Genomic DNA, 26,265 nt, shown 5'->3' on the forward strand with positions numbered 1-26,265 from the left:
CACATATATTGTCATAATACAGTGCTGAGAGAATTAAGTATGGCATGGGGACTCCAATGAGAGGGAAGTCTCAGAAGCTGGCACCTCTTTTCCTAGGGGTTGGCTCACCTTTTCCCTGAACTGAATTTGGTCGGTCCCCTTTTGATACAACTTGCAGCTTACGTATAAGTAGATGATGATCCTAATAAAGAATCAGCCTAGGATGGTGATTCTAGCAAAGAATCAGACCTAGGAGTGATTCCAGGAATGGGGAGTTTAATATATTCAGAGTATGCTCCAAATCACAAGCCAACAACTTATAGAAAGAAGATATGCAGTGATAGGGCTTGAATAGGGTAAGGATATGACTTGGGGCTAAGTGACTACTGTGGGGAAGGACATTATAGTAGGTTACCACATAGAGAAGGAAATTAACCCGATACAATCCTTTGTCAACTTCCTTCTTGGCTTGGACTTGAGAAGTTTTGCCTACTTCCCAAATGAGGGTTGGCTATGTTCCCTTCAGATTCTTTGTAGCTCTATGTCTTTACTAGAAAGTGTCCCTGACACCTAGAGAGTCACAGCTCCTGCACAGGGAGTAACAGCCTTTTTTGTTGACAGCATAAGCCTGGCAAGCTGTGTCTGCTAAAAACACAGAGGTTGGGGCCAGAAAGATAATGAGGCAGATAGGGCACTTGATTTGCTTGCGGCTGATCCAGGTTCTATCCTTGGCACCCCATATGGTCCTCAAACCAGAAGTGATCCTGAGCACAAAGCCAGGAGCAAACCCTGAGTCAGCTGGGTGTAGCCCCCAAACCAAAACAACAAACACAGAAACCTGTAGGTTACACGAAAGAAATGTGAAGTAGATTATTCATTCCACATGTCTGCCAAATGGCCTCTCTCTTCCCCCTTCTTGTTACGGTTTACCTGGTCTTCAAAATTAAAAGACATGCTAGTTGATGAAAGAATCTGTTCCATATTAGAAATGATCTTATTTCACAAGGACTAAAATGAAATTGTTTTATAAACTCTTGTTTTATAAGCAATGAATACTCAGGGTCAGGGACCATGTCTGATGATGGATACAATCACTTCTTTCTTTTTTATAAATCATTCTTTTTATCGTGGTAAAATATACAGAGCATGAAAATTACCATGAGAATTATTTTAAAGTGTATGATTCAGTGGCAGTAAGTACATTCAGATGCTCTGCAATGCCTCTGCTATTTTCAGAATTCTACACTCCAAAGAGAAAATCTATAGCCAAAAAGCAATAACTTCTCAGTGACTTTCCCTGATCCACTTCATAAGCCCTCACCCCCAACAACCTACGAATGATGGTTTGCAATACAGTTTGCTTGCCTCCACAAATCATACTGTCTTTTGCAGTATATATCGTTTTCTGCGTAGCTTATTTCACTTACTTTAATCATTTTAAAGTCAATCCAAGTTGGAACATGTATCGGTACTTTCATGATGAAATATATTCCACTGTGTAGATAAACCATATTTGTTTATGTACTCATTTGTTGCTGGGAGCTTGGGTTTCCCCGACCATATATTTGTCAAAATATTTTTATTGATGGAACATGGTTAATGCAATTATCTAGGCTTCAGTTACACAACATTATGAATCAAAATCGGCATGTACCACATTAAGTTCGCCACTGAAAGTTTAGTTGTCATTTTTCACCATGTAACTAGTCCCTTCTATCCAATTAACCCAGCTTTCTTCCTCTTCCCTTCTGGCAACTACTGCTTTGATCTTCCTTCCTTCCTTCCTTCCTTCCTTCCTTCCTTCCTTCCTTCCTTCCTTCCTTCCTTCCTTCCTTCCTTCCTTCCTTCCTTCCTTTCTTTCTTTCTTTCTTTCTTTCTTTCTTTCTTTCTTTCTTTCTTTCTTTCTTTTTGTGGTACTGACATTAAACCCAGGTCTTCACACATCCAAATCAAGTTCACTAACTGAGCTGGTCCCCAGCCTACCATTGTTTTGTTCTTATTGTCTAAATGTTGGGGGGGGGGGTCTTGTTTGTTTGCTGTTTGTTTTGTTAACCACTAAGCTTGCTTATTTAAGTATTCATTTACTCTGTAATTTAGAAAGTACATTATTAATGTTACTCCATTTGATCACATAAAAACTCTACAGTATATAAAATATCATTTTCTTTTCTTTTCCAGGACAAGTAATGGTTCTGGAGTAGGACTTATTGGTTAACTAATTAATAATGACTCTGGTCAAATCACTGCTTTACAAAAATTAATAATTCCTGAAGCCTGTCAGTGGAAGGACAACTTTAAAAGAAATTCAGACCTTCAGAGGAATTATTAAAATCACAAATTAAGTCATTTCTATTGAGTCCATAGCAGGAAATATATTTTTAATGAGGAAATTGAAGCTAATATGTAACAGCTGTCCTGTTACCCAGTAACAGAGTTTAAGGCTGATTAAATTATTAATTAAAAATAAAGCAACTTGGAAATTTTAAACTTTTAAACATTCTCTTATTCCTTTCTCTTATATATGCCTTTAAACTAATATTACAAAAATACATTTGGTCATTTATGTAGATTCCATTTGTAATATGTTTTGCCACCCATTAGCTGTGGGATGGTTAGCAAGTTCCTCACTATCAGACTTCTTCATGATACACTTGCTAGTATCATGCCTGCAATGGCAGAGAGTCTCCAGGAATCCTATGAATGGTCCCTAAATTAACCAAACCTTCCCAAGCTCCCACTGCTCCTTTGGTATCCCCATTAGATGTCCTGAAACAGATGAACTGCTCTTAATCCACAGAAGCACAAGCAAAGTTGTAAATGTTGTGGATATAAGCAGGCAGGGCACTTGTCTTTTTTTGTGACTGACCCAGGTTTGATACCTGGCACCCAGCATTTGGGAGTGTCTTATATGCAACAAAAGCAACTGACAATGGGATATGCGTGCTAAAAGTAGACTGAGGGAAGTAGAGGAAAGTAGACAAACATGATGGCTTCTCAGTGTCTGTATTGCAAACCATCATGCCCTAAAGTAGAGAGAGAGTAAGAAGAAAGATGCCTGCCCCAGAGGCAGGGGATAGGATGGGATGGGATGGGATGGGATGGGATGGGATGGGATGGGATGGGATGGGATGGGATGGGATGGGATGGGATGGGATGGGATGGGATGGGATGGGGTGGGGGTGGCAGGAAAGATACTGCGAACACTGGTGGTGGAAAATGTGCAATGGTGGAGGGGTGGGTGTTTGACCATTGTATGACTGAAACTCAATCATGAATGCTTTGTAACTGTATCTCATGGTGAATCAATAAAAAATAAATTAAAAAGCAATGGACAACACTGATTCAATAAGCTTTTCATACATTACTAATGTAGTAACTATATTAAAAAAGAAAGACTATGGAACAGAGAGAGAGAGAAAGAAAGAGAAGAAAAAGAAAAAGATACAAGATCACAGTGGGTGTGGCCTTAAATGGGGAGAAGCAGGATTTGTTTTAGAGCTACACTAACAAGGTCTTGAAGTGATGCCCTCCTTGACTCCTGAGGTTCCCTGCCAGCCCACAGAGAATCAGAGTGGCACTGCCTCCAGCCCAGCCTTGGAGTGTGTACTCACATTAGTGTTGCACAGCTTGTACTGCCGATAGGCACCAATGCACGAGATGGCTGCAGAGCGGGCAGGCTGAGAGAAGCTCTGAGCTGTCCTATGATTCCCCATGTTGCTGCCCATTTCCGGTCCGTGGAATAGACTAGAAGCTGCAGGGAGGCCTGGGTCATGGGTCAGTGGCAGATGGTAGATGGAGGTCTCTGAGGCCTGGAGTGTAGAATGAGGATGGCTATCACTCTGGTATAAAGATCCATGTTGAGGGCCCCTCTGGGCTGGTGGGCTGAAGCCAAGGCCAAGGCCAGGTGCTTCCTGAGAACTGGAGTGCTGGGATGAGGGCCTTTGCCTTCGAAGCCTCTGCAGGGAGTGTGCAGGGCCTGTCTGCAGCGGGAGGATGTACGGGGCTTTACCATAGCCATACTTCCCAGGGCCAATGGGCCCTCGGGTCCTGCTCCTAGAGACACACAAAAGAGAAGAGGAGAACAAAAAAAATTACTCAAAAGGACACATGAACACCATTGTTCATTGCTGCACTTAATACAAAAGAAAAGATAATGAAATCGCCTAGGCGTCCAAAGACAGATGAGTGGGTTATGAAGAGGTGGCATATATACACACAATGGAATACTATGCAGATGCAAGGAACAACAAAATCATGCAATTTGCTGAAACATGTTGGAACTGGAAAATATTATGTTGAGTGAACTCATCCAGAAGAAAGACAAATGCAGGATGATTTTATCTCACTGATCTATGGCTTATAGAATAACTGGATGAGGAATTAGTGCAGTTAAAGGGGGATGCTAAGAGCACCCTAGACCCCAAGTATAGGGAGAAGAAGGATGGAGAAGGAAAGAAGCCAAGGGGGCAAAGAAGAAGATGAGAAAGGGAGGTAAAGGAGGCACGGGGGTTTGGCTATACCAGTGATGTGGGAGTGTGGCATCACTATTCAAAGCACAGATTCAACAACACTGAAAACATGAGGTCTAAAAGACAACCACTAAACTTTGAAATGTGCCCGCTGAGGTGGCAGGAACACTGGTGGAGGGAAGTTGACACAGGTGGTGAGATTGTTGTTAAACTCAACTATCAATAACTTTGTAAATCATGGCTCTTTAATTAAATTTTTAAAAAATCTTTTAAAGAAAAGAGTTTTCGGGATCAGAATGATAGTAAAATGGGTAGGGCATTTGCCATGTGGCCATGCAGCCATGTGGTCAACCTGGGTTAACTCCCAGCATCCCATTTGGTTCTCTGTGCACTACCAGGAGTATATCCATAGTGTAGATCCAGGAGTAACCGCTGAACATTGCTGGGTGTGGCCTGAAAATAAATTTTTCAAAAAAAGATTTTTCAGGTTAACCCAGTGATGCCCATTGTGGGACATGGGTTGGTCCGGGTAGGTAGGGGAGGTTAGAAGAGAGAGGAGAGAGAGAGAGAGAGAGAGAGAGAGAGAGAGAGAGAGAGAGAGAGAGAGAGAAGAGAGAGAGAGAGAGAGAGAGAGAGAGAGAGAGAGAGAGGTGGATAGGGAGGAGAAGGAAGCACCAATGGGCTAGAAGGCAGAATGAAGGTGGGGGTCTAGAACAGAGGAAGTCTCGGCTGACAAGGTCAGAATTGTAAACTATGGGCAGTATGTGACTCACTACAGGGACTCTGGCCTGTTGGTTGTAGGGAACCAGTAAAGAGTGTCTAAGAAGCATAAAGACCTCAGCAATTTCGGTCATAATGACTTCCTGCTCACTTTTTCTTGATGATTGTGTGTGTGTGTTTTCTTAGTTAAACTTGGTATTTTCAACCCCATTTCTATTACCATTCCTACCAAGTTGCTTTTACAAGTGAGTGGAACTTCACTCATCAACCAGAATTTAATGAACTCCTGAAGCCTGCACAGGTTCCATCTCATTCCTGGGAGGGGGATGACCATTCACCCTGAAGTTGACCCAAGTAAATAATGGGTTCACAGTCATTTCCATGTTAGTATGCAGATTATCTATATCTGGTTAAAATCTGTTTCCTCCTGAGACCTTAGAAAATAATATAAATAGTAATGTGATGACAAAGGTAATTTAACAACTGGCTTAGCAAGGGTGGGGACAGCCAGATGGTCACCTTGGTTCATTTCTCTTGTAGAAACAATCCCGCTGAGGTCAGTCTCAAGCTACCAATTTCCACTGAGCAGGGAAAAGACATTTCCAGCCCACAAATGCATACAAATTACTTGTACAATAACTGTACAGAGCTTACTGGTAAGGTGAGAGAATGGCATAGCTCTGTATGCAAAGCACAGACTCAACACACTGGAAACATGAAAGCCACACTTCAATTGCCACACTGAGGGAGGGTGGACAAGGGGACATGCTGGAGGAAAGCTGACACTGGTGGTGGGATGGCTACTGGAAAATTCTGCCTAAAACACAATTCAACTATCAATAACTTTGTAGATCAGTTCTTAATTTTTTTAATTCAAATATACACATATAGTGAGTAATGTTAAAGAAATACCAAACAAACCAGCCATGGTTCCCAAGCCCCAAGATGACAAATGTCAAACAACTGGAACATCACATTGCACTGGGACAAAGGAGCATTAAATGATGGTTGGAGAGATCGATAGGGATAGTAGATGCATGTTGAAAGAAGACTATGCAAACATTATGGCTGCTTGTTACCTGTATTGCAAACCTTAACACCCAAAAGGACAGAGAGTAAGAGGGATTGTGCCTGCCACAGAGGCGGAGGTGGGAAGGGGTGGGGATGGAGGGATGGATACTGGGAACATTGGTGGTGGAGAATGGGCACTGGTGGAGGGATGGGTACTTGAACATTGTTTGACTGAAATGCAATCATGAAAGTCTGTAAGTCTGTAAATGTATCTCACAATGATTTATTAAAATAAAAATAAAAGGTGGGATAAGGGTGTTAGAAGCGATTTAGCAGCAGTGCTTTGGGAATTGTGAAGCCAGAGGAAGCATTTCTGTAAGAGGGATCTGAGGTTTTCCCTTCACAGGTCTGAGAGCTGGGAAACATGGGTTCCAACACTCTCTTAAGTAAGTCATCCAATTCTTATTTATAAAATGACTGAGCTGAGTTAAATGACTGTGAAGGTCATTCCAGCTCTAAAATTATATGCTTCCATAATAATTAATCCTACATCTCTCTAAAACTGGAAATCTGCCCAAGGGTTTCTACAGGATGACCCCATTAAAATAAGCACATTAAAATAGCAATCAAGGTGAAACATTCATTTCTGTCCTCACGAGGAAATTCTTTCTTCACTCTACATAACCACTGAATATAAAATTTAAAGACCACAACTAATTATTAACATCTTTATCACTAATTAGACCTTCATATTTTAAACTGATATGGTTTTGAATTAAACTGTGTTACAGTGTTTGTCTTGCCTTTAGGCACTTCTCAATTAATCTCAGCAACTCTCTGAATGATGGGGGGAATCCAGCATGCTGCTTTTTTTTTTTGCTTTTTGCTTTTTGGGTCACACCCAGCAATGCTCAGGGGTTACTCCTGGCTTTGCACTCAGGAATTACTCCTGGCAGTGCTTGGGGGACCATATGGGATGCCAGGGATCGAACCCGGGTCGGCCGCGTGCAAGGCAAACGCCCTACCCGCTGTGCTATCGCTCCGGCCCCACAGCATGCTGCTTTAAGAGATGCAATTTAGACATTAGTCTTATATGTATATGCATATGTATACATATATGTATGTAGGTGTATGTGTGTGCATATATGTGTGTATATACATATATATATATATATATATAAAACTTGGGCCGATTTTTGATTTTTTCTTGTGGCATGCCAGGTAAAATGAATGACATCATGCAAAGGCAAAGGAAAGAATGTGTATGTACATGCTTGTGTGTGTGTCTGTGTGCGTGTGCAAGTGTGCGTGCACAATCGTGCGTGCACAATCTTAAGGTCTACCATGAAGGCTAGCCTCGACACAGGGACTGGGTGGAAGCCAGAGCTAAAGGGAACAGAGAAATGAAGCTTAGGGCCAGTGGGTGGGGACCCAACAGTGCTCACACTTGCAAGTGCCCAGAAGCTTAGTAAAGAGCAGATCTAGTTTCAGTTTCAGGAGGTCCAGCCTGGAGCCTAAGATTCTGTATTTCCAAAAAGTTCCCAGAGAGGCTGCTGATGACTTTGAGGGGCAAAGTCAGGAATGAGCATTGAAATGCCAGTCAAGGGATAAAAATAAGAGTAAAATGTGTCATTTGTAATGGAGAAGGAAAGCTACAAATTCTAATAGAAGCGAGGTAGAAATGTTAATGGAGAAGAGCTAGAAATTTTTTGTGTTTGTTTCTGGGCTACACCCAACTGTGCTCAGGGCTTACTCCTGGCTCTGCACTCAGGGATCACTCCTGGTGGGGCTCAGGGGACCATATGGGGTGCCAGGGATTGATCCTGGTTCAGCAGCATGCAAAGCAAGTGCTCTATCTGCTGTACTATCTCCAGGCCCCAACTATTTTTTTTAAAGAAAAATCTGAATTTGTGACAGATGTCAAGATGCACAGACCCTAACCGCATCACCTCTGTCAACTCACCCAGAGAACCTGGTGATGTTTTAGGTGTGGAGATGGCAAAGGGAATGGATTTATGTGACCATCTCTTGGTGTCCAGTGCCCCTATGGGGCGAACACCTACCTGTGCAAAAGGATATCTTTGTGTTTATGTTGTCTTATGGGAGACTCTGCCTCAACTGAGAAGCACTCAAACTGCCCCCAATACACACACACACACACACACACACACACACACACACACACACACACACACACACCAGTGTAGATGATCATTGAAAAACGTGGATGAGCTATTTCTGATACAGCCCAGAGAGTGATCAGCCAAGAAGCAGTAGTTGAGAGTGAGGTGATTTCTGAGTGCTCATCTCAGAACACTTGGCCAGGAGGCAGCTTCTCTCTCCCTTGGCCTGGAGAATGTGTGTTTTTCTTATGGCCAGTCAGAGCTAATCACCCTGACAGTTCAGAGCAGCCTCTTCACCATCAAGACGGAATCCATCTGGCCACTTGCAGGGGGGCCTCCCTGGACTGGGCAGATTTATGCAAAGTTGGGATAATAAGCACAGATGTGGCTGCAAGGATCTGTGTGGCCAGTTAACCCTTCCAAGGGAGCATGAGTGAGGGCTTGGGGGTGGGGCACTGTTAGCTTAATTAGGTTCCCTATAACCTATCTTGGGGATCTTCCCTTTCTTACGGTCTGGCTAATACTGGCAAGTTAGGCCTGGAGAAAGAAATGGAAGCATTTGTCCCAGAGTTCACTGATCTTCTGGTCACAGACCTAGAGAAGTCGCCAGTAACCCCAGTATACTTGGTCCAGACTCCCCGCATGGGAATCCCAGCCCTGCCACTTACAATGAGGGACTCTGGATATGTTACTCAGCTTTTGTTTTAATCTCAGTTTCTTCAAACAGGGCACAACCTCTATGGGATACTCGTTCTTGGGGTCTTGCAACTGCTGGTTGGGATCAATGCTGCATGCCAGCACCCCTTGGCCCGCTTGTCCCAGATGCATTTATAAATAAAAATTATAATAGCTCTTACCATAGAGGTTGTTGGAAAGATCAAATGACTTAATAAACCTGGCACAGAGTACAGAACATACAAACATTTGCTTTAAAAATAAAATATCTGGCTTGGCCAATTACTAATTTGATGAATGTTATCAAATAATGCACCTCCAATTTTCCTACCTATAAAAGGGAAGTAGGGCCACTTCACATCCACTAGGATAGCTGAAATTAAAGGAACCGATGAGAACAAGTGATGTAGAGGGCATATGAATCTCCATACAGCCCTGGTGGGAAGATAAAATGGCATGATCGCCCTTGAAAACTATCTTGTGAGTCCTCAAAAAGACAAATGTATTGTCACCAATAAGCCAGGATTTATTTTCCTGCAGCAATACTCCTGGAACCTAATTCCTCCCACATGCAATGTATCCAGGCAGGTGCTCTACCCACTGAATGGCACCCCTAGCCCTGCAATTTCAATCCTAGGTAATCAAAAGAATTCCTTTTGGTAGTCAAGAAAAGAGATAAAGAGTCCACATTAAAAACTTGAAGCTGAAGATTCATAGCAGCTATCTTCTTAATAGCCAAGTGGCAAAACAACCCAACTGCCTCTCAACTGATAAAAGAATAAATGAAACACAGCAGAGACCTATAGAATGGATTATTATTCAGCCATACAAGGGATGAATGCACTCAGATACATGCACTGAGATACACACACTCACACACACACACACACACACACACACACACACAGATGAATCTTAAACTTTCTAAGTGAAAGAAGCCAGACACAAAAGGCCACATATTGTTTGATTCCTTTTAGATGAAATATCCAGAACAGACGAATCCACTGAGACATGAAGCAGATTAGCAGTTGCCAGGACTGGGAGGGTGGAGGGAGAGAGGGCTAAAAGGGATGGGGTTTCATTTGGGGATGATGGAAATGTCCTGTAATGAGACAGTGGTGAAGGCAGCACAGCCCTGTGGATCTATTAAAAACCACGGATTTATTCCGTTTAAGTGGTGAAGTTTACGGTGTCTTAATTCTATCTCAAGAAAGCTGCTATTTCTTTGTAGAGAGAGCGTGAATAATTCCCTTCTTATCAACATACCATGATGTTATAAAGATCAAATTGGGGTTATTGAGAGGAATGAATTCTTTTGAGTTGGAAAATAGCTTTTCTCATTTGTTTTCCATCATCTGTTTCAACAACCTTAAACAAAGCTTGATTAACCTCCATGAACATCGACTGAGTATCGCAGATGCATTTTTGCAGTGCTCTTTTAAATGCCTGCTCACCAGTACGGACAACGAGGAAGGGAATGTGTGGCCGCCACCCAACACAGCGAGTCTCCACACAAATTAAGGACATTAAGGAGCCTGACACCTTTGTTCCTGATTTCTTCCAACGATGGACTGTAGTGGAACCTGGGGCTATTGTTGTGTCTTGAGATAATGACTACAAATAGCATTTTGGAATAGGCAAGAAGCACACAAAATATTTTGTTGACAACAGATTGGCGACCGTCCAGGGGCACATTCCCTGTAATGCTGTGCAGTTCTGTGATGTTAATCCGGAACCGTCAGGGTGATGATCTGAGCAAAGACACCACATCCAGACTCCTTCCCAACTCTACACCTGAGCCCTGGAAATGTGCCAGTGCCAACAAGACCTGTCGGTTCACACCAGCATCTCTTGCCTGCCCGGATCCAGTTGCCACTGCCAACTCAATAGACCCACGCAACCTCGTGACTACTTCTCCCTGTGATGCCCATGTGCCACCATTTCTTGAAACAACTCCTCATTCACCCTTCAGGACATTGCTGAAGTCGTACTTCTGCCCTGAAGGGATTCCTGGTCCAAGCCCCAGCCTAACCCTCCACTCTGTAAAACTGATGCTTTCTATATGATCCTTCCGCTGGACCCCATGTTGTCATGGCACAAAAATCTTTTATGATGCTGATTTGGTAGGTTGAAGACCTGGATTTTTCAGGGCAGGGTATGTCTTAAACCCAGAACCTGTAATATCTGAATATGGTAGCTGTCGGGTAACTGAGTATTTGAAAACAAATAGCAAATGAATGAATATCTCAGTCTACTACTGCCAAAGGAAGTAAAGCCCCTCTCCCTGTGACTACCTGGGCTTTATTTCTGGGATGTGAAATAGCACAGTCTAGCCAAAGATGGCTAGAATACTGTGGCACTAAGGGTTAGGCCACATTCCTCAGGGGTTGGAGAAACAGTCTTCTCCACTGAGTGAGAATATCCCTGGTCTCAAACATCTAAGGAAGAAACAGGTTCTGAACATGGAAAGAAGGACCTAGCAGGGCCTAGATGCAGCTTTTTTATTCAACCAAAGGAAAACAGTAAGAGGTTAAAGAGGGTCCCCTGCATGTCTGTGGAACGTGAGCGGCGCCCAGGCAAGGCTGTCTGTCTGCGGCCTGCTTCCCACTTCTTTAGCTTCTAGAGAGTGAAAGGGCAGGCCGACTCCCTGCTGCCTGGAAGCCAGGATGTTTGCATTTCTCTTACTCCCCGTGTTTATTTCCCTTATCCAGCCATTGTGCAACATGCAACTTTAGTCAGCTGTGCTAACTCGAGTTCCTGCAGGGTGCCTGGCACAGAGCAGCAACCCCTGAGACCAGGCGGCATGGACCCCAGTGGGGGACAGGGCAGAATGGACAAGGATGGAGTAAGGGGCTGGGCAATGAGTCTCCCTGTGCCTCTTCATCATGGGGTGCAGGGATTTACAGCATAGAGAGCTGGCATCCTTTGGGGCTGCATGCCTGAACAGAGGTGTGAGGCAAATGGTGGCTTCTGTGGAGCTGGGAAGGATGTGTGAAGTGGAAGGTTATTTATCACTGGAGAGCGCAGACAGAATGCGGGGGGGGGGGGGGGGGTGGAGGAGGGGGGGGGAGGCGGCAGTCCCTGTAAAAGATGCTATTGAGAAAGTCTGTGCTTCTACTGACTCCTACAGCTGATGAGCCCATGACTGAAATAGAGCCTTTAGGGCACATTGGCACTCTGCACTGTCATTAGATATGAAAACTATTCTTCAGGGGCTGAAGAAAGCACAGGGAATTAAGGCATTTGCATGACTAGTTCGATCCCTGGCATGCTATAAGTTCCCAAGAACTGTCCCAGGAGTGATCCCTGAGGACAGAGCCAGGAGTAAGGCCTGGGCAAGCACAGCCAATATGCGCCCCAAACAAACAGACAAAATAATAACCCACTAAGTTCTTACCAAGCCAATGTTCAGGTGCAAATTTCCTGGCTGGTCTTGGCACAAAGCTAGGCCTGGGGAAAGTGAAGCTGAGTCTGGCAGCCTTTGTTAGAAGCTGACACTGCAGCCAGCCCTCTGGCTCACTTTCCTCTGCCCTTTCTCTGCTCCCTCAAGGGGCAATTCGTGCTGGCAAAGAAGGGAGTGAGACATGAACTGTGGTTATTAACGAGTGAAGTGTTTTTCCCAAAGTCCATCAAGAAAACACAATGTGTCTTTTTTTTCCTTTTTTTTTTTTTTTGGTTTTTGAGTCACACCTGGCAATGCTCAGGGGTCACTCCTGGCTCTGCACTCGGGAATTACTCCTCATGGTGCTCAGGGGACCATATGGGATGCTGGGAATCTAACCCGAGTTGGCTGCGTGCAAGGCAAATGCCCTACCCGCTATGCTATCACTCCAGTCCCACGATGTGTCTTTTTTGAGAAGTTTTACAGACGTTGTAAAAGGCTGCGGGCAGTAGGCACAGACCTAGAAATCACCTTCTTAGGTCCAGAGGTGCCCAGAGTCCTGGGCTGAGTCCTCAAAGCCATCCTGTGGGATGGCAAATTACCTGGGATTCCCTAAAGAGGTAGAGAGCCCCTCTATCTCTCAGCCACCCCTTCTCCCTGCCACCCCTATGCTGTGTTTCTAGAATGTTCTCAATGATCACAGGGATCTGCAGGAGAGAAAAAGTTTCTTTAGAATTTGAAAATATGCACACTGTCTACTGAAAACCAAAGTCTAGAAAACTGTGGGTGTATCGCGTAGCACTGTCACTATTGCACTGCCATACCCTTGTTCATTGATTTGCTTGAGCGGGCACCAGTAATGTTTCCATTGTGAGACTTGTTGTTATTGTTTTTGGCGTATCAAATACGCCACGGGGAGATTGCCAAGCTCCGCCGTGCGGGTGAGATACTCTCGGTAGCTTGCCGGGCTCTCCGAGAGGGATGGAGGAATCGAACCCAGGTCAACTGTGCGCAAGGCAAATGCCCTGCCCGCTGTGCTATCGCTCCAGTGTACTGTGCTATTGCTCCAGTCGCATATACTCCGAATATGGAGAAAGCAAGAGGACGTTGGAATCCTCTCCTCAAAGCAAAGGGCATGAAGAATGTGGCTAAGAGGAGGGAGGAGGAGACTGACAATCTGCAGGGTTGGGTAGGAATTCTCCAGCTTGTGGTGGCAGCAACAGAAATTCCAGATCTGAGTTGGGATCTGGGGCAGAAAGGACCCGCCAGCATGATGGGGGAGGCTGCCCCCAGGGGAGCGGACAGATGGACAGTCCTAATGACACGCATCCTTCAGAAAGGGATTTTGCAGATATTTTGCACCAATTTCTGCAAAGGGTGGAAGGCAGCCAGAGGAACAAAATGGGTGGTCTTCCTCCTTCACCAGCCTTCTCTGGGGAGCCATGCTTCCCCCAGAGAGTAGGAAAGAACAAGAAGGAGAGCACAACTAACCAAAATGAGTATCAACTACAAGCTGACCATGCTTCACAGGAAGGGCCTGGGCACTGGAACTTTCTAGAATCTGCTGTAGCAGCAGAAAGATAGGCCCCTCAATCCAGCCTATCTGAGCTGTGACTTGGATTACAAATCTGAGAATCAGTCTACACATCATAGCATGAGTTAGTCATATTTTGCTAAACACAAGGGGATATATCAGAGAAGCATGAAGCTGGTTAGAAGAAGGAGGCCAACAGGTGTCCCAAGTAACCATTCATGAAAATGAACGAGATGCTCGACTGTCCATGTTTCCATTTGAGTTCAAAAAGGGAAAGAGTCCCAAGCAAAGTACACGAAGATATAGAGCTGCACCACTGTGCAGGATCCTACTCGGCACTGGTACAAACAGAACATCAGGATGATTTCCTCTGGGGGTATTCCCCCACCGCCACCAGAGGGCAAAGCTGAAGCAGACTCATTTGTCATTGCTCATAATTACCATAAAAATTGTGTGTGTGTGGGGGGGGTGCTTTCTGTGGAGTTTTTTCAATATTGGAAAGTCTTAAAAAACTAGACTTTTTTTCCACTGAATTTTAAAAAATGTACCTTTATGGATGATGGGAGATTCATATGAGGCAAATATACCATGGTAACTCCCCTTAAGAATGCATGTGCCACAGAAACAGCAGCTCAAAGAGAATCTAGGTCAGTGGCCTTAACATGGAACCATCTAGACCTTTAAACTGGACATCAGACACCCACTTCTAAATAGGCCATAAACACCCTCATGACAGAAGGGACAGAAGGATATTCTTTTGGGATGTCACTATAACTGAAAGCATATTCCAGAGGAAGATTCTAGATCAACTAGCGCTATGATGACTAGCTTCATCTCTTTGAAGTCTGTGTTTGGGCAGCACAATCTATATAAGGATTAGCAATGGCCTTTAGACACCCAATCCTGTCTTTCTAGTAATGGAAAACCTCCTGGTTCTTGATCCCAGGTTGTTTAACAGCTTTCCATCCAATTCTTCAGATACCCAAGTTGTGGGATAGGAAACTCAGTTACTCATGATTTCACTCTCCATTGGATTTGTCTTTCTATCCATTCACTTATTTTTTTGGATTTTGGGCCACACTCAGTAGATCTTGGGGATCCTTGTGAAGCACAAGGGACCCAAAGCCAGAAATCAAACATGAGTCAGCTGCATGCAAGACAAATACCTTTACTCTCTCTACTATCTCTCTGGCCTCTATATTTATCTTTCTAAACACAACTCTATTTCAAAAACACCTCTCTCCAGTAAAATGAAGCCCAAATCGAGATGGTGCTGAGACACATTCAGTTTGATGTTCAATATATTCACTATTGTCTGGTCTCAGCGCTTTGTTCCCCAGATTACACTCCAGTTTTCATGCCTTTCCCTGTCTTCCACCCCAACCCTACTTTGTCCAGGCTTCACAGATCACTTTACCATTCCCCAAACACACGGAGCTCTTGGGCTCCCCGCTCCTTTTTTCCTCCCCTCCAACCCACTGAAATTCTACCCTTCCTCTTCTGAAACGGAGCAGGCTTTCCACTCCAACATAAACCTCAGTGCATGTATGCTTCCCCCCCGGCTCCCCAAGCCACAGGAAGTACTCTCAGGAGAAGTTTCCATGCCAGTGTATCCATGCTGTATCTTGGGAGCATGAAGTAAAAGGCCTGGCTCCCTCACACGTCTTCTAGTTCTTGAAAACAAAGCCTGCCAGGGTCTGGTTCCTGTGTGCCTAAATAGCCAAGACCAGCAGCAGGTCTGGCCCAGTGGCACTCTGGGAATATCTTCTAAAATGGCCCATGTGAGCAGTCACAGCTTAATTGCTCAGTATCTCTAACCCAGGGATCCATAACTACCTCTTCTTTGGACACACTATCCCGAAGGAAAGAGTTTGAGTGCCAGTGAAGTCAAGGCAGCCCCCCGCATCTGGGTGAGAAGCAAAGGAGCTGGTGAAATGAAAAGCCAGGAGCCATTGGCTCCCTGGAGAGACCTAAGGATCCAAGTTCCAGGGGAAGAGAGCAGGAGGGAGCAGCAGCTGGGGACCAGAAATTCCTCCACCCAGGCGCCACGCCATCCCAGGCACATGAGCAGGAAGGCAAGAGAGTCCTGCATCCCTCAGGTTCCCTTCCCAAGGGCAATGTGGAAAGAACGTGCGCAGTTCAAAGGGGTCCATAAGCGAACAGTCCAGGCAGCATGCATAAGTCTTCTTAGAAGTTCAGACGGGAACTCCTGCCAGGGCCATTCCGGGCAATAAATTAGGTGGTGTCTACATGAGATAAGAGGCAAAACTCACAGCACTTATGGAAATAAAAGCTAAAACGATGAAAGCAAAAGCCCTCCTGGCGGCCTTCTGGGCGGTACACACTATAATATTCATTAGCTCTCACCAACTCTGCGGCTGTTCCCCCGAAGCATGCAAGGGCTGGGTCTGAACTGCAGCGTGAGCATCAGCTGACAGGTTGGCACTGAACCTTCAGGGAAGGAGACCCCAAGGCTTAAAAGTGGGGGAGGGAAGGAGGCTGTAGAAAGGGGTATGCTAGGGAGGGCAGGATTTGTTCTAATCAAGAAAGAAATAAACTCAGGAGTACAGCCAGGCTAGAAGGGGCAAGGAAGCCTCTTGACTCTAGCCAAGAAAGCAGAATAATATTTTTAGAGTGACCTGGAGTGAAGAATTCCCCCACCCTTTTTTTTTTTGCTTTTTGGGTCACACCCAGCGATGCTCAGGGGTTACTCCTGGCTCTGCACTCAGGAATTACTCCTGACGGTGCTTGGGGGACCATATGGGATGCCGGGGATCGAACCCGGGTCGGCCGCGTGCAAGGCAAACGCCCTACCCGCTGTGCTATCGCTCCGGCCCCTCCCCCACCCTTTTCTCTGGCAACTAAAATGTCAAATTTTAAGAAGGTTCTTTTCTCAGGGACCTCCATGAGGTAGGGCCTAATAGATTAGTGCTTTGCCCCCCAAATGTCTTGCAAAATAAAACCAAGCAACAGCTACCTTCACAACAGACCCAAGCAATATGATCCAAGAAGGTGGTTTAGACTCACACTCCAGAATTGCCTCCAGGCTGCTTTTCTGTGTCCAGAGAATGGACATGTAAAACATACCAGCATCCCTACAATCCTCATCATGGTGCATTGGGTGAGGTTCCCAAAAATAATCTCTAGATACCTTCCTCAGTGTGAACCAGAGGGTTGGGTAGCGACAAGCAAATGGGTATTCTAGGAAATGATGTCAAACCCAACAGAAAGTAACATGGCCCAGTGGCTATAGGGATGCAACTAAGTTGCACAGGTTATTCATGCCTAAGGGCCTGGAGGGTGAAATCCAGAGCATCCATCCCAGTTTGAAAGTGAATTCAACCAGAGCAAGTGACATCCTTTATGGATTTGTACAAAGGCCCAAACGAAGCTAGCGCAGGTCAATCAGAAAAGCATTGTTAAGGTTGGTTTAACACGACATTGCTCAGAGCAGAAAAAGTGATGCCCCTAGATAAATTGTGCAGGGAAGAAACTTCCTGAGAAAGTAAGAAATTCACTGGGACAGAGATGAAAATGTGGTGGTGGGAGTTGGCGGGGTAAGGAAAAACTCAAGTGTTCCATCAAGGAGGCCACCGCAGCCACCTGCCCTCTGTAATCATGGGCCAGTCATTTCACACTCATGCCTCCTATCCCAAACAAGGAATGTGGAGTGCCTAGCTCACCAGCCTTGACCCTGACCAGCTCCTCTCTCACTCAGGGCTCCCAGGATAGTGCCCAACTCTGAGAACGATGGCTACAGGGCTTCCCAGCTGATGTCCTAGGATCCCTACTGAGACGGACAGTCAACCTGGGGTTGAGTGGCACAGAGCCGGCTCTGCATGAAAGAACAGTCAACAAACTCTTTCCTCCAGTGCATGTAACTGAGAGGAACCCCCTTGGGAGCCAAGCCTGTTGTTGGTGTTGCGATCTGAAGCTAAGAGGTTGTCCAGGACAATAGAAGCTTAGGGGAAACCAAATGATAAACCTATAGGACAGAGTTCTGAGTGCTGAAGAAATATGATCTCCTAGCCTGTTCTCTCTCTCTCTCTCTCTCTCTCTCTCTCTCTCTCTCTCTCTCTCTCTCACACACACACACACACACACACACACATGTCCTCAGGGTGCAGGATGCTGGATGATTATTCTCTCTATCTCTGCTAAATTCAGTAACATAGCAGAAGTGATGGTTATCATGCAACTTGTTTCTGGAACACCTTTCATATGAAAGGCACAGACAGTGGTGCAAGTGTGAATGCTCTCCCTCTCTGAACTCAAACTAGACACCCCTGTGGACACTCCCACTTGTCACAGAGCACTTCATGTTCTTAAATCACAAGCATGAAATGTTTCAAGTATAAAAACATGGGGCAATTACACAGAACTTTCTTCCTTGCATTAGAGAGAGTTATCAAGGCAAGCCTTTGGCCCTTGATTCCTGAAGAAAAGAAGACTTTGTCCTAGAATTTTTCTCCATCCTCCAAAATATTTAAAATCAAGTATTTAGGTCTATAAATTTAGCATTTAGATAACAATGGTTCATTGATCACTTGCCAGTTTTATACATATTATTCCCCTTAACCATCACTGAAAATGGCAGATTGGGTCATTACTCCTACTTTATATATAAGGAAACTGAGTCTGAAGGAAATTAAACTGGCCCAAGCTAGTAAGTAAGGTTGTGTGACTGTATATTGTGATAATATTAACAAATGTTACTGGATGAATAAATGGTAAGCTCTTAAGGAGCTTAAACAGCTTCAATACAGTACAGATTATAAATACCAAATGCTATTCACAGGGATTACAGGACTGGACTGCTTGGAATGAGAATTTCCAGGGGTGGAGGGATGAATTAATGTTTCTCCCCAACTCTGGACAGATAAGAATTTTCAGCACTAACTCACAGGAACTGTTTTCCTCCACCACTGAGGGAAGAGGGAATCTCAGCCACTGCTGAATGCACCTGGTACACATAAGACCAAAGGTTTCCTCTTCAGGAAAAAGGTTCATGATGGAGGAGGGAAAATATTGTCCCCCTAAAAGTCAAATCATAAAGTGGGGCTGGGCGTGGGCGCAGGGAGAGGCTCTCGGGGCAAATCCTGCTCTTGACCTCGGCATGTCCTAAGGGATGAGGATGAGACAGGAACCAGAAGGAACAGGCCTAAGAGCAGAGTTTTTGCATCAGATCTAGCTCAACACCTTTGCTTCATCCAACCAATTCAGTGACCCTAGAATTGTCTATCTCTACTTCTAAATTCAGAGTTCTTCCTATAAGAAAAAGGGATAGTATAGCTCCTTTATCCACTGAAAGCCTTTGAGATTTCAGCTAGAGTCTTACACACAGTGTACTTGTTTTTTTCAGGGCTGCTGTGACAAGCCACCATAAACTTGGTGGTTTAAAAAGAACAGAAACCCATTCTCTCACAATCTAAAGGCCAAAAGTTTGGAATCAGCACCAATGGGCCAAAAGAAAGCAGTTGGCAGGGCTGTGTTCCATCTGGAGGCTCCGGGGGAGTATCTGTCTCCTTGCCCCTTCCAGTTCCTGGAGGCTGCCAGTGTTCCTTGGCTTGTGGTCCCATCACCCGGCCCTTCAAGGTCAATGTCTTCAAATCACTCTCCGCTGTCTTCACTTCACCTTCTTCTCTGTGTCTGAATATCAAATGTCTTTCTGTGGTCTCTTAGTATTAGCACATTCCTGGTTCTATTTAGGGCCACTTCCATCATCTAGGACCACTCCTCTAGCTTGAGATGGTTCATTTATTCACATATGCAATGTTTCTTTTTCTGAGTAAATTAGCAAAGCCAGGTTCTGAACTCTAAGAGATCATTCTCTGTGGGAACTACTATTCAGCCAAGTACACACTAGGACCTTGAGGACCCTCTGCAGGGATTGCTTTCTCCTGTTAATTGGAGTCCAAGGAGCTACCCACCCAGAAGGGGGCTTTTGATGGGGAAGAAAGTGGGATTCAAGAAGACTCTGGGAGACTATAGCATTTTACCAGGAAAGCCAACAGGGAAGGCATAAGCAATTGGAATACTGGTTCCTCTCATGTCCAGGCAAATGTCCTGGATCCTTCCTACAGGTTCAGAGTAGGCAGTGGGAGTCACAAGGACATTAGAGCCAAATAGTCCTGCCTTCAAATCCACTCTGTTCTTTACAGAAGCAGGACACTGGGAGTTTCATATCATCTTGATGTGCTCATCACAGAACAGACTGATTAAGACTCAGATAACATAGGCCAATGAGGTGGCATATAGCAGGCATGATCAAAATACTCTTCAATACCAAGACTGAATTGTAATGCATGTGTGGGAAAGGATGGCAGGCAATGAGAGGCAAAAGCACATGGAGAGTCTGGGGTCTCCTCCCACGCGGACATGAAGCAGCCTCAGACTGCCACATGTTAGGCCTCCAAAGAGAAGCTCTAGGGGTCCAAATTGCAGTGCTGAGCCCCCCTTTCCTTTCTGGAGCACACATATTGAAGTCAGGCTTCTTTCATAGTCCATCATATCTTTCCTCTGGACCTGGAGTTATGAATGACTTGGAGGAAATTCAATGCAGTCTCCTTATGGCAAATGTGATCTTTGTTCTGATAACTAATGAAATACTTCTGACACTTAATGAAATGCCACAAGAAACGTAGGCTCTGTGGAGCCTTGTCGAAGATCAGAGTAACTCAAGCTTCAAATCTGGCTCTAATCTTTCCTATCCTACAGGCAGAAATGCACATGCCAGCAGGCTCAGCTCCACTACACACTGTCTCACTAAAAGAGGCCACGGTTTCTGATGTAGAAAACAAAGCATATAAAATGCTGTTTGTCTGGTTCACCTCAACAGGTAACTTCTTGTTAAACAATTCAAGGCCTAAGTAAAGCATCAGTAAAGAAACAAAACTTTCTTTACAGGATGAGGGAAATAAGCAACAAAAACAGCAAAAAGTCCAATATGCAATAATGTGGTATGTGCATTTCAAACCCACAGCTCTGTTGGCACTACTCACTGCCCAGAATACCAGTCACAGGCTTCCAAAGGAGAAACGCAGATAAGGACTAAGATGAGCTTTTTGCCCTGTGGCTCCTGCCCCCTGTATGTAACAAGGTACCCCAGGTGTCAGCTGAGGGGTGGGAAAACAACATGCAGCTCTGCTCTTGTTCTCAACTTTTCGGCCACACCCAACAGTGCTGGGGGTTACTCCTGACTGTGCTTGGGGTATCTACCTGTGGTGTTTAGTGTGAATGGAACCTTGGTCTCTTGCAGGCACCCAGCCCACTGAATTTCTCTGGTCCTGATACAGCTTTGTGAAGTTTAATTAGCAGCACATTTTCTATCCAGCATGGTCTCAGACCCTCTCCACTTCAGGAGCCCTCAGGACAGAAATAATGTATTTCTTCAGAGTTATTCATGATGAAATGCAAATGGCCTCCAAAAAAAGTAGGCAGGAAAGGAGGAGTTTAAGAAACACATGAGTGCTAAAGGCAGCCAGAGTCACATAGAAAAGCAGGAATTGACAGGTACCTCCTGGAATCTAGGCCTGCTCCTATCTGTCCTTATCCAAATGGACAGACCACTCAAGAGAACACACACATGCACATGCACACTCATACCAAGCACATGCACATATATGCACCAGCACATACACCCATTCAGAAAAGAACATCAACACACACAAGTGCTTGTAGGCAGGATGCTCTAACACCCAAAGTCAATAATACTAAAAATAATCATTCACTCTTTTATTCTTTGTCTTCTGAGTCATACCTGGTATGCTCCTGGCTCTGTGCTTATTAGGTATCATATGGGATACTGTGGATTGAACCTATGTTGGCCATGTGTAAGGCAAGTGCCTGCCCACTATACTATCTCTCTGGTCCCTAAGCTGTCACTCTTCATGGTGAAAAACTAAAAGCAATCCCTCTAATATCAGGTCAGGTACAAGTCAAGAATGTCTACTTTCTTCACTTTTATTAAATATTAGAAGTGCTAGCTACAGTAATCAAGCAAGATAAAGAAATCAAGAGGGTCAAAATTGGAAAAGAAATCAAATTAGCACCATTTGTAGATGACATGATAATACACATAGAAGGCCCTAAAGAGTTCACAAAATATCTCCTAGAAACAATAAAACAATGCAAAAAAGTGCCCAACTACAAAGTTAATATACAAAAAAATGCTCACGTTTTAATATACAAATGAATCAGAGATGAAAAATGTCCAAAAATATCAAATATATGGATCTGGGGGAATATCATGCTATCGAGCCTCACACATGAAGGTATAGACAGAGGAACCCAGGTATGTAGGACCTGGGGCTGAGACCTCCAAGCCTGCTCGGATCAGGACTGGGCCTCTTCTGACCAGATTTCCCATTTTCCAGTAGCTAAGCGGTCACACCCAGGGACTCCCCCCGCACCACCCACCCCCCTGCCGTAATCCCATCAACAGCCAACAGAGACCTAAAAGCAAGCTCCCAGAAGCAGAGATCTTATAACTGGACATCTTATAATCTCCTTCTCCCTCTGGGGGAACCAGCAGGCTACCGAGAGTTTCCTGCCCACATGGGAGAGCCCCGCAAACTCCCCATGGCATACTTATATGCCAAAACCAGTAACAATGCTGGGTCTCATTCCCCTGACTCTGAAAGAGCCTCCAATGCAGCATCGTTGGGAAGGACTAGTAAGGAGAGACTTCTAAAATCTCAGGGCTAGGATGAATGGAGACGTTACTGAGACTGCTCGAGAAATTTGACGATCAACGGGGATGATGATGATGATGATGATGATGATGATGATGATGATGATGATGATGATAATGGATCTGGGGGAGTATCATGCTGTGTGAAATCAGTCACAGGGAGTGGAACAGACATAGAATTATCTCACGCAATGTAAGGAACATAGGAGGGAAATATCTAATGTCCAAAGACAAGAAAAATAAAGAATAGCAGAACTGTTCCCTAGTGAGAAGCTTGCCACTGAGAGGGGGGGAAAGAATTGGTCAGGGAAGAGACTAATATGACAGTGATAGAGGGAAGTGGTCACTGTTGAGAAGGACTGGGTGCTGCAAGGAAGTAAAGTGATATGTATGGTACCCTAGTATACATATTTTTCCTTTTCCACCACAGTGGGATAGGAGAAAAGAAGAAATGAAAATGGTGCCTTCCATAGAGGCATGCTGCCAGAGGTGGGGGGAGGTTGCTGGAAGGAAACTGGTGACACTGGTGGAAGGAAGTGGACACAGGTGAAGGGATACTGTTGGAACATTAAACACCTGAATCTCAATCATTAATAATTTTTCAACTTTGTAATTCACGTTGAATCATAACTCTGTGATTCAATTTTTTTAATCAAATGTCTAGGAATCAACTAGACAAAATATGTGCGAGATTAATACCATAAAAATGTTAAATCACTTAAAAAATAAATAAAAGTCCTCACGTTCTGGGGAAAGGGCAACTCAGAGAAGCGATCACCAACTACATTGTAGTCGAAGGCCATGTGGGGGAAGGGAGTTGCGGGCTGAATGAGGGCTAGAGACTGAGCACAGCGGCCACTCAACACCTTTATTGCAAACCACAACAGCTAATTAGAGAGAGAACAGAAGGGAATGCCCTGCCACAGTGGCAGGGTGGGGTGGGGGGGAGATGGGATTGGGGAGGGTGGGAGGGACGCTGGGTTTACGGGTGGTGGAGAATGGGCACTGGTGAAGGGATGGGTTCCCGAACTTTGTATGAGGGAAGTATAATCACAAAAGTGTATAAATCTGTAACTGTACCCTCACGGTGATTCTCTAATTAAAAATAAATAAATTATTAAAAAAAAGAAATATATTCCATGCTCATGGATTGGAAGCATCAATACTGTCAAAATGACCATCTACCTAAATTACTATATAGATTTAATGCAACCCCCATACGAATTCAGACATTTTTCAAGCACTGAGAAAGTCATAAACTTTGATTGAAATAAATGAGTCCTGGGACCAAAGAGATAGTACAGTGGATAGGGCGTTTGCCTTGTACACAGCTGACCCAGGTTCGATTCCCAGCATCCCATATGGTCCCCCAAGCACTGCCAGGAGTAATTCCTGAGTGCAGAACCAGGAGTAACCCCTGAGCATCGCTAGGTGTGGCCCCAAAAGCAAAAAATATAAAAAATAAAAAAGTAAATGAGTGCTAATGGCAGCCAGAGTGCTGACAGACTCATCAGAAAGGATTCCAAAAAAACAAAACCATACTTAAAAATAAGAAACTTGGAGGTATCTCATTGCCTAACTTTAAACCATATGATAAAGCTATAGTGATCAAAACAGCATCATACAGGAAAAAGATAGACTCTTTGCCCAATGAGACAGAATCAAATTACCCAAGGACAAATTCACGAATCTTCGGTCAGCTAATTTTTGGCAATGGAGTTAAGATTATGAAATGAAGTAAAGATAGCCTCTTCAACACAGGGTGCTGAGAAAACTGGATAAACACATGCAAAACTTCAAAGCTGACAGACAGTTATTACACTTTATACAAAAATCAATTCAAAGTGAATTAAAGAGCTTGAGATCAGACCTGAATCTATAAAGTGCACAGGAAAACATCAACAGAATGCTCCAAAATTTGGACCTCCAAGAGGTCTTCAATGAAATGATGCTGTTAGCAAAGGCAACAGAAGAAAAAAATAAGTAACTGGAATTATATAAAATTATACATCTGCATGGCAAAATAAATATAGGCTAAAACTAAGACATCAAACAATATTTCCACCCAACACATTAAATAAAGGGTTAATATCAAGGATTCATAAAGTACACATAAAGATCAACAACATCAAAACATCCAAAACCCTATCAAAAATAGGGAGAGGAAATGAACAGATACCTCTCTGAAGAAGACAGGTGAATGGCCAATAGGCATATAAAATAGTGGCTGATCATCACATATTATCAGGGAAATAAAAATCAAGACAACAGCAAGATATCATCTCACACCAGTAAAAATGGTGCATATCAAAAAAAAAATCTAGAAACAATCTGTGTTGATGGGGATTAGGTTAAAAAAAAAAAACACCTCTCCTCTACTGCTGTGGGAACGTTCTCTGCTTCAACTCCTATGGAAAACATTGTGGCAGTTTCTCAGAAAATTAAAAACTGGAGTGATAGCACAGCAGGTAGAGTGTTTGCCTTGCACGTGGCCGGCCCGGGTTCGATTCCCAGCATCCCATATGGTCCCCTGAGCACTACCAGGAGTAATTCCTGAATGCATGAGCCAGGAGTAACCCCTGTGCATTGCTGGGTGTGACCCAAAAAGCAAAATAATAATAATATTTTAAAATATTAATGACTATTATTAAATAATTAATTTAATTTACTAAATAATTTAAAATAATAAAAATTTTTAAAGAAAATTAAGAACTGAGCTTCTACACAACTAGGCAATTCTACTTCTTGGTATGTGCTCTGAGGACACAAAAACATTCATTTAAAATGACATATGCTGGAACAATAAACCCCCACACATAGCTAAAGCAATCCTTGGGCAAAAGAAGATGGGTGGCATCACCTTCCCCAACTTCAATCTGTACTACAAAGCAGTAGTAATTAAAACAGCATGGTATTGGGCTAGAAACAGCAGCACAGACCGATGGAACAGATTTGAATATTCTGTCACAGACTCCCAAATATATGACCGCTTAATCTTTGACAAAGGAGCAAGAAAAGTGAAGTGGAACAAGGAAAGCCTCTCTAACAAGTGGTGCTGGGAAAACTGGATAGCTACCTGAAAAAAAATGAACTCTGACCTCTGTATTGTCAAAAGTCAGATCAAAGTAGATTAAAGATCTCAATATTAGACATGAGTCTGTAAGGTACATAGAGGAAAATGTAGGCAGAACCCTCCATAACATTGAAGCTAAACACATCTTTAGGGATGAAACACCATGACTAAGCAAGTGGAAACAAACATAAACAAATGGGACTACATCAAACTAAGAAGCTTCTGCACTTCAAAAGAAATAGTGACCAAAATGCAGAAAGACCCCACAGTATGGGAAAGAATATTTACCCAATACTCATCTGATAAGGGATTAATATCTAGGATATACAAGGCACTAGTAGAATCGTATAAGAAAAAAACCTCCAATCCCATCAAACATGGGGAGCAGAAATGAACAGAGCTTCCTCAAAAAATAAATACAAATGGCCAAAAGGCACATGAAAAAATGCTCCACATCACTAGTCATCAGGGAGATGCGAATCAAAACAACAGTGAGATAACATCTCACACCACAAAGACTGGCACACATTCAAAAGAACAAAAGCAACCAGTGCTGGTGTGGATGTGGTGGGGAAAGGACACTCTTTTGCTATTGGTGGGAATGTTG

The 26,265-nt window shown here is 44.0% G+C and overlaps 1 protein-coding gene across 1 annotated transcript in view; it reads right to left on the reverse strand.

Annotated features, from left to right (window-relative positions):
* Positions 1–26,265, reverse strand: part of THSD4 (thrombospondin type 1 domain containing 4) — a 627,447-nt gene that overhangs the window by 491,641 nt on the left and 109,541 nt on the right. The window contains 1 exon segment of the mRNA XM_055132044.1: positions 3,591–4,032. Coding sequence (XP_054988019.1) covers positions 3,591–4,032 — 442 coding nt within the window.

Source organism: Sorex araneus, chromosome 3 (genome assembly GCF_027595985.1).
Source record: "Sorex araneus isolate mSorAra2 chromosome 3, mSorAra2.pri, whole genome shotgun sequence".
Classification (NCBI taxonomy): Eukaryota; Metazoa; Chordata; class Mammalia; order Eulipotyphla; family Soricidae; genus Sorex; species Sorex araneus.